The sequence below is a fragment of the Rhinichthys klamathensis genome, unplaced genomic scaffold, assembly GCF_029890125.1.
Source record: "Rhinichthys klamathensis goyatoka isolate OS25496 unplaced genomic scaffold, OSU_Roscu_1.1 h1tg000687l_1, whole genome shotgun sequence".
Taxonomy (NCBI): Eukaryota; Metazoa; Chordata; class Actinopteri; order Cypriniformes; family Leuciscidae; genus Rhinichthys; species Rhinichthys klamathensis.
In genome coordinates, this window is record NW_026607115.1 from 1,613,621 (window position 1) to 1,623,252 (window position 9,632).

Sequence of the window (9,632 nt, forward strand, 5' to 3'; positions counted from 1 at the left end):
AATCAGAAAGGAATAATGTAACCAAAAAGATTTTTATTATTCATAGAAATGTTCATATAAGCAGTTATTAAAAACATTCTTGCAAAACAAAATCAGGAAAATGAAATAAAAACAGCCAATTCTTTAAGGCTGTACTGCTAAGCTCCAGCCTGCAAGAGGAACAAGCTTACATTTCTTTTAAAAAAATCACCTTTATATTGTGAACAAAATCTTGAATTTCAAAATAAACAGCGTCTATTTGAAGAAGGCTGTCAAAGTCTTCTCTCGACCTCGTTTTCATGATGTGACTTAACGTTTCTCAAAGCATAGAAATGAATGCAAATAAATAAATGAGGTTGTGACAAGCTCTCGTCACGATTAACCTAACGTCTAACTTTCAGTCACAGATTGTAACAGCGATTTGCAAGTAAAACAGAATATGAAAACATCCCGTGTTTAACTTTCAGGAGGGAACTGGTGAAGTCTTGCTATAGAAACACATGGCGTCGGGTGGGATCTCTTTGGGAATGAACGCAGTCATGGAGCCTGTGCTGGCGATGTTACAACGGCACATGACTGAAGAGATACGAGACCGACTCGCCGTTGTGGGTCCTGCGGATGGCCTCGGCCAGGATTATGGAAATGTCGATAACCTGCAGAGATCAGATCATATCGTATCTGTTACAGCAGCTCGGTAGCATGTTAAAGACAGAACATCTGATGGCATCCGAAATGTATTTTAAAACATTTTAAATTACATTTCTTCTGTTTTAAAGGGTACAACGGAGCTAAAGGCGCACCGGGGTAAAAGGCACATCTGATTTTATTCCCTTTTAAACCACTAGATTGCACAAAAACTCGCCACAGCACGTTTGTTTCAGTACATGCAAATTTTGCTGATCCTCCACACAATCATGGGCAATTCTGTGCTAATCCGCTCAAATATTTAATGATAAAAAAAAAAAAAAAAAATTATAGATGTATGTAGCAAATAGGAATCGGTAAAATTACAATACATAATGACACAAGACTCTTGTTAATGATTTTTAGTTTTGTTGGTATAATGTGGCATTAATCAGGGCTTAAAAACAAAGAAAATTAAATCGGTTCACTCAGAGCAGAATCAGTATTTTAATGTTTCTGTTCATTGGTTCCTTCTGTAACAAAACCGTTCTGAAAACCGTTTGCTAAGAAAAAATACTGGTTAATAATAACCCTCAGTTGATCTGTTAATAACCCTCTGTTGATCTGTTAATAACCCTCAGTTGATCTGTTAATAACCCTCAGTTGATCTGTTAATAACCCTCAGTTGATCTGTTAATAACCCTCAGTTGATCTGTTAATAACCCTCTGTTGATCTGTTAATAACCCTGTGTTGATCTGTTAATAACCCTCAGTTGATCTGTTAATAACCCTCTGTTGATCTGTTAATAATCCTCTGTTGATCTGTTAATAATCCTCTGTTGATCTGTTAATAACCCTCTGTTGATCTGTTAATAACCCTCAGTTGATCTGTTAATAACCCTCTGTTGATCTGTTAATAACCCTGTGTTGATCTGTTAATAACCCTCTGTTGATCTGTTAATAACCCTGTGTTGATCTGTTAATATCTGTTAATAACCCTGTGTTGATCTGTTAATAACCCTGTGTTGATCTGTTAATAACCCTGTGTTGATCTGTTAATAACCCTGTGTTGATCTGTTAATAACCCTGTGTTGATCTGTTAATAACCCTCTGTTGATCTGATAATAACCCTCTGTTGATCTGTTAATAATCCTCTGTTGATCTGTTTATTAACCCTCTGTTGATCTGTTTATTAACCCTCTGTTGATCTGTTTATTAACCCTCTGTTGATTGTTAATAATCCTGTGTTGATCTGTTAATAACCCTCAGTTGATCTGTTAATAACCCTCTGTTGATCTGTTAATAACCCTCTGTTGATCTGTTAATAACCCTCTGTTGATCTGTTAATAACCCTCAGTTGATCTGTTAATAACCCTCAGTTGATCTGTTAATAACCCTCAGTTGATCTGTTAATAACCCTGTGTTGATCTGTTAATAACCCTGTGTTGATCTGTTAATAACCCTGTGTTGATCTGTTAATAACCCTCTGTTGATCTGTTAATAACCCTCTGTTGATCTGTTTATTAACCCTCTGTTGATCTGTTAATAACCCTCTGTTGATCTGTTAATAACCCTCTGTTGATCTGTTAATAACCCTGTGTTGATCTGTTAATAACCCTCTGTTGATCTGTTAATAACCCCCTGTTGATCTGTTAATAACCCTCTGTTGATCTGTTAATAACCCTCTGTTGATCTGTTAATAACCCTCTGTTGATCTGTTTATTAACCCTCTGTTGATCTGTTAATAACCCTCTGTTGATCTGTTAATAATCCTCTGTTGATCTGTTTATTAACCCTCTGTTGATCTGTTTATTAACCCTCTGTTGATCTGTTAATAACCCTCTGTTGATCTGTTAATAACCCTCTGTTGATCTGTTAATAACCCTCTGTTGATCTGTTAATAACCCTCTGTTGATCTGTTAATAACCCTCTGTTGATCTGTTAATAATCCTCTGTTGATCTGTTTATTAACCCTCTGTTGATCTGTTTATTAACCCTCTGTTGATCTGTTAATAATCCTGTGTTGATCTGTTAATAACCCTCTGTTGATCTGTTAATAACCCTCTGTTGATCTGTTTATTAACCCTCTGTTGATCTGTTAATAACCCTGTGTTGATCTGTTAATAACCCTGTGTTGATCTGTTAATAACCCTGTGTTGATCTGTTAATAACCCTGTGTTGATCTGTTAATAACCCTCTGTTGATCTGTTAATAACCCTGTGTTGATCTGTTAATAACCCTCTGTTGATCTGTTAATAACCCTCTGTTGATCTGTTAATAACCCTCTGTTGATCTGTTAATAACCCTCTGTTGTCCGTAGGCGGCGATAAAAAAAATACGGAAGTACAAACTGTAGATTTCACGGAAGCCCTGGATCTGTGCCTCGGATAACTTAAAATGCCCTTTTTGCTGACAAATAAACATGAATATTTTGGCCCAGGTAACTTCGGTATCCCTGTGTTACCCAAACGTTTAATGCATCTGTGTTTTTGACAGAAAAAAAAAAAAAAAAAAAAAAAAACTTTGTTTACATCTTCACCTTTGTTTAGACATTTAGCGGTTTTCTGACTAAATTATCCATTTGAAAAAAAAGAAAAAACACTGACGATTCAAAACTAAACTGAACTAAATTCAGTGCTTTGATTTGAATCAAAGATTTCTGGCACGACAAACCTGTATTTTGGGGCAGTGTTTCATCTTCTCCTCCTGAGGAATGGTATTGGTCACGACTACAGCCTCAAAGCAAGCGTTGTTGATGCGTGAAATGGCCGGTCCAGAGAAGATGCCATGGGTCAGGATGGCATACACTTTGACTGCACCAGCTGATATTAACCTTAATACAGAAAGAAAGAAAAAAACTCCATTAAACTCTGAAATTACACAAGAAAAACACAACTGAATGATGCAATAAATACTAAAACCATTGGAAACAGCCATGTTGTTTAAATTTTTAAATAATATATTGCTTTTAACTGTTTTTTTCCCTCCAAATTCTGACCAGAAAAGTATTCTGAACAGCATCTTCTATACAAATAACATGTTTTATTATTATTTATACTAGTTTCTTACTTATCCACAGCATGGCAGACGGTACCGCAGGTGTCTGCCATATCATCAACCAATATGGCCACCCGGTCTTTCACATCTCCAACCAGAACCATGCGGTCCACCTCATTTGCCTTTTTCCTTTCTTTGTGAATAAGGGCAAAGTCAACATTCAGCCTGTCTGCAATGGAGGTCACCCTGTCAATGGAAAAACAGCTCAGTCAGCAGTTACACACGATAAGAGCAAAACCAAACAGGCCATAATTCAGATGGCCGACAGACCTCTTGGCTCCTCCAGCGTCAGGTGACACGATAGTGCAGTTCTTCCATTCTGGGATATTTTCCCTAATCCATTTTAAAACGGCCGGCTCTGCATATAAATTGTCCACTGGAATGTCGAAAAAACCCTAAAAAAGGAAAACCAATTCAGATCTTTGAGCACGATTCCCACACCTTTTCGTGCATTCTGGTCATTTGTGATTACTGAAAAATAGTGTAGGGACAAAGACAGCGTCACTATATTTTTTTTGTTAATTGTTTTTTTTTTGACAGTCCACTTTAGACATGCTACTAACTACAAGTAACTTTGTGCCTACATGTCAACATACCAACCTAACAGTCTGCTAATACTCTGAGAGTTAGTTGACATGTAGTTGCAAAGGTACTTCTAGTTAGTAGCAGAGGGCTTGACATCAACTTTTTCACTCACCAGCCACTAGTGGCTGTCCAAAGTTACTAGCCATTCAGCATTTTGCTGGCCACAATTTTGACATCGATACCATGAAAAAAAAGAAGATATTTTTAATATTGTCTCATAATTTGGCAGCAGGTTTATTAGGCTGCTGTCTCACTTTAAGACATGACGCACGGATCCATTATATTGGAAGCGTTTCAGATATTTCAGTGTCGAGATGTATTTAAAAAATCTATATTTTTGACAACACTACATTGCACTTAGTTTATTGTTTCAGATGCCTTTTTAGAAAAATGTATACATACAAAATCCAACCCGCCAAAGTGGCTCGTAGGAGAGGCTGTGTAACACACCGCTGCTGAAATACACACACATTTGGCGGTTGGTGGGTGTTAATGTCAAGCCCTGGTTAGTAGAACGTCAACTATCGAAAAAAAGGACTAACCTTTTTTTCCCCTTAATCTCATTCCACACCAAAAAATCTAGGAAGTCGTGTGATCACTATAATCAGCACTTTTTTTCCCCTTTCAATTTTTATATCTAAAACACATGCAAGATTCTGCAGTTTGTTTGTTTTAACACTAAACGGATTTCAGCGCCATATAACCCCACCTGTATTTGTGATGCATGCAGATCCATGGTTATGATGTGGTCGGCACCGGAGACCGACAGCATGTTCGCCACCAACTTGGCAGAAATGGGTGCCCGACTCTGCAGAAGACAAAAGAGAAGATTTAGCGACACTTGACTGATTCATTAAAGTATGCAACCTACTTTCCAACAAACTACAAAACATTCTGCAAGCGTGTTCACAGGTTACATCACAAATAATGGCATTTAACCTTCACCCCACCTTATCCTTCTTGTCCTGCCGAGCGTAAGGGAAGCATGGGATGACCGCGGTGACTCGGCAGGCTGATGCGATTTTGCAGGCGTTTATCATAATCAGAAGCTCCATAAGATTATCATTAATTTCGCCACAGCCACTCTGGACAATGTAGACATCCTCCCCGCGGACACTCTCGCCAATCTCCACACTGCACACGACATCAGGGACATGAGGAGGGACAGGGCAGAGTTAGCAAAGCACCTCAGCTTATAGACCTGACCCAGATCAACGGTTACATTATACTACTGGAAAATGATCAATCACTTCAATGATGTATGCTAAGCTATGCTAAAAGTGGTACCGCCAGAACCGGAGATCGGCTGAATGGATTCAAAAACGGTAAAACTCAACAGTTTAACTCTGGGGGAGTTGTAAAATGAGCCTATTTCCAAAAAAAGTGGAGTATCCCTTTAAGTGAACGTAAACAGTTGAGAAAGGAAACGCACAAGTGTATTTGATCCGTGCAGTCGGTGTTAAAGTGACAGCATCCTAATAAACCTGCAGTCGTTATTAATGCCAATCAAACAACAAAAAAGAGAGAAACTCTCTCACTGCTCTTGACTGAATCACTTTTGTAATTTTTTAAATCAGGCCATGCTTAAAAATATTCTTGTTTGCCGTAACCCGACCGACCCTGTCAAATTAGGACCGACCCAATTATTTATTTTTTTCCCCTTTTAGTCCGACCGACTTGCCGGTTGTAAACTTGCATTAAGACCGACCGATTTTTTTTTTACTCTTCAAACAACTAATACAAATGCAATAAAATAATATACATTTATTATAGTAAGTATTGTGAATATAAATTGCGTAGGCTACGTTCTTTCTTTTAAATAAAAACCCGTGGCGTCATCTATTATGATTATGTTTACACCATTGGTTTACGCATGTCACACTATGGCCTGTGCGTTCGCTTCGTTTCATTCACTGTCAATGGTTCGCGCTCGGTGATGATGGCTGCGGCGCGGCTGCTTGTGAAATAAGTCTGTATGAGCCTACATTTAGTCGCTCATTATTCAAAATTCTTAATGGTCAAATAGGGAATCGATGTTAACGGCCTTTTCTCGGAGCCCGTCATGACATGCCCACCGCGAACGCGCGTCACACAGCAACTGCAGGCTCTGACAAACAAACACACATAAGTGTGGGAAGCCAAACACACCGAAAGGGGGACGAAACGGCGCGGTGTGTTACAGAGTTCGCGCTGCGCTGACTTGTAATCTGCGTGGCTCAATGGACCGAGACGCGCGAGCGCGACAGACTCGACAGCGCAGGAGAAGTGTTTGCTTGCGCCAGCCAATGGTCAGAGCGGCGCGAATTAATCTCACCAGCGCCGCGCTGACCAATAAAACAGCACATCCCATACCGAAATGTACTAAATTGCACAAAAGAAAATCGACCATTCCATAATATGTCAGGACTACTTAATCGGCCTATAGTTTCCTACAATGCGCCTAGCTATTTGACCACACTGATTTCCGTTAATAATAGCAGATGTTTATGGGTCAAATCTCTCACTCTCTCCCTGCAACTTTTTGTTACCCTCCTTTCCTGCCCCTAGACCAGAAAGGGGGCTTGTAACAGTATGGGTCAAATGTAAACGAATGGTGCCAAACGCGCTGTTTTATTGGTCGGCGCGGCGCTGGTGAGATTAGTCATTTTAATTTATTTGTTTCCCTCTGAAAATCCACTTTCATTGAAATCTAGTGGCTCCTTTTTTTCTTTTGATTCTGCCTATTTTTTTTCCAAATGAATGCAGCTGGAATTAATGCAATAAATATGTTTTTTTTTTACAAAGATTTCAAATTGTTTGTGGTCTATAACCTGTATCAGAATGAGGTTCGCAATGGTGCGCCCGAAGGCATGGGGGTTGAAGACCCAGTCAGTGACGTCACGATATGCAAATTTGTTTAAATTCATACCGACCTAATCACCATGACCAAAATTATCCTTTTTTTTTTTTACATTGAATCTTGAAAAAAAAAAATATATAGACCTACCTACCGACCCTTTTTTTTTTTTTTTTTGCTGTTACTGCAAACCAAAATATTTTTAAGGATGGCCTCACTTTTGTAAGACTATGCAGTGTTGTTTAATACATTTGATTACTTTATACAATTCAAATGTATGCATTTTCAGGTAGGTCTATTTCATGTGTCTTTTTTCTATTGTAGTTTGTTTTCCTATATGCTTGTAGTTAGTTTCTTTGTTCTTTCTTTATCAGTTTACTTTTCTTCAGAAAGATGATATATTTATATCTAGTATAATTATAGATAGTTCCAAACCTGTATGACTTTCTTTCTTGTACTGAACACACAAAGGACTCCATAGTAATTTGGAAGTCAATGGTGCCCATCAATGGTTTTTGTTCATCATATCCTTTAAAACATATTTTATGTTCAACAGAAGAAAGAAACTCGTAAAGGTTTGGAACAACTAAATTTGGTGAGTAAATGATACATTTTAATAAGTAAATTTTCTTTTTTGGGGGTGAACTATACCTTTAACGCTGTGAAGCAAAAAGTTTGGAGTATATCATAAGCTACATTGCCAAAAAAATATTGATAAAAACTGACATTACCATGTAACCGTGCGGTAACGTGTATGTAATCTGAATTAGGCCTAACGTTAGGTAACTTAATCACTAAGTATCGTCTTACATCTCAGCTACTGTATATCTGAAACCATCACTGAAACATAGTTCTTGTTTTGTAAAAGTAACGTTACACCGGGGCACGAACGCGTGCTATGAAATAAAACATTATTTTTCAATGTTTATCAGGGTTTCTGCAGGTTTCACAAAGTCAAATTTAAGACTTTTTAAGACCTTTAAGACCATTATGAATTAAATTTAAGACCTATATCACGACATAAAAAAAAGAACAGTACTGAAGGCAGCTTAGATGGATGCACAAAGCTGATTGGCTGTTGCATGTTGGTCTATTTTGTAGTCGTAATTAAAGTGAATTATATTTGGACTAGCGAAATAAGGAACTATAACACCACACGATAAAAAAACAAAAACATTCCAAAGCGCTGCGGGAGGACGTAGGAAAATTAAGACCTGTTTAAAATTATTTAAGACCTAGAACACAATACTTCAGCAAATTTAAGACTTTTTAAGGCCTTAAATTGTGATTTTGAAATTTTAGACTTTTTTAGCCTGTTTAAGACCCCGCGGAAACCCTGATTATAGCAAACCGATAAGCAGTGAATGTAAATACAGCGAGCTCAGGGATCTTTCACATGGAGTCAAAAAGCAGAAAAATAATGATTCCCCTACTACACGGATAAATGCAAATTACGGCCTTGTGACAACATGTGACCCACCAGACTATCATCGTGTCAAATGTAATTATATCGATCATGTGTGGAGCAATATAAGCGAAGCAGTCACAGAATGACTGAATGCTCTTGGTCTCAAGGTGCAAAAGCTCAACCGATACTAATATAATAGTCAATTCAACAGACGTTTAGTATTTAAGTAATATTTAATGGCAATATTAGTTACAAAACGTACGTTGAAACTGAAGCACCTCGCATGCAGACGCACAGTACTCTGGGAATAGTAGTCTTTTCAAACCCACGTGTGCCACTGGCGGTCTTTATCTGAACTACAACGCACAGCAGCCCGCGAGTAACGGCACTCCAACATGATAAACTAGCATATAACGTTAACCAGGTCATTTCCAGGAATAACTCACCTCGTCTCTTGGTTGCTAAACTTTTTCGTCACCACTTTCCCCAAATCCAGTCCGAGGCGGTCCGCGATCTTCTGGGATAGATCCTGGTGGGAGCTCCCGCTAAAAATTTTAATATTGGGCATTTTTGTTTGTTTGTTTGTTTTTTTAAGATCTCACAGGAAATTGAGTAGATCCCAATAAACAGAGAGAGGTGTAATTGTTGAGAGATTTTCTATCCGATGTCGATCCGAAAGTGCGAGTCGCCACTACCTCTCGGCCATTGTTGATCGCAGACGGAGCGCGCGTGACGTCACACTGCTGGCCACGCCTTCTTCTTCTGCTTCCATGTTGAGAAACTAGATAAACTGTATTATCGCCACCGACTGGACTGGAGTGTAAGGAAGGAAAACAAAACAAAAATAAAGAAATAAAAAAGTCTACATAGAATCAATTCTTAATGCGCATGTGAATGGCATCAGCGTTTATCACAGGTTCGCGTTTAAAGTCTGTTTAGAGAGAACGGTGTCGTCTAGCGGCCCCTAATTTAATAACAAATGATCATTTCAACGGAAGTGAATCAATCAAATCTAACTTCAGCTGAAAAAAAAAAAACATTATTCAAGAACCGCTATAAAAACCAAACCAATCTCTGTTACCTTAAATTATATTAGGTTTATCTCTGTAAAGCTGCTTTGAAACAATCTACATTGTTAAAAGC

General features: G+C 38.2%; 1 protein-coding gene across 1 annotated transcript; it reads right to left on the reverse strand.

Moving 5' to 3' along the window:
- Positions 1–191: 191 nt before the first annotated feature.
- On the reverse strand, positions 192–9,209 carry prps1b (phosphoribosyl pyrophosphate synthetase 1B). Its single transcript, XM_056242007.1, has 7 exons — positions 8,936–9,209; positions 5,196–5,379; positions 4,955–5,053; positions 3,931–4,055; positions 3,673–3,846; positions 3,277–3,436; positions 192–632 (listed from the first exon to the last, which is right to left on the reverse strand). Exons 1-7 carry the CDS (start codon positions 9,055–9,057, stop codon positions 540–542), a joined length of 957 nt encoding a protein of 318 aa, XP_056097982.1. The 5' UTR covers positions 9,058–9,209; the 3' UTR covers positions 192–539.
- Positions 9,210–9,632: the final 423 nt, after the last annotated feature.

Excerpts from the sequence above, each read along its gene's own strand:
- prps1b (XM_056242007.1), bottom strand. The coding sequence starts at position 9,057 with ATGCCCAATATTAAAATTTTTAGCGGGAGCTCCCACCAGGATCTATCC. Across the intron at positions 3,847-3,930 it reads GACGCTGGAGGAGCCAAGAG|GGTGACCTCCATTGCAGACA; the intron begins GTCTGTCGGCCA and ends TTCCATTGACAG. Across the intron at positions 3,437-3,672 it reads GTCTGCCATGCTGTGGATAA|GTTAATATCAGCTGGTGCAG; the intron begins GTAAGAAACTAG and ends TTCTGTATTAAG.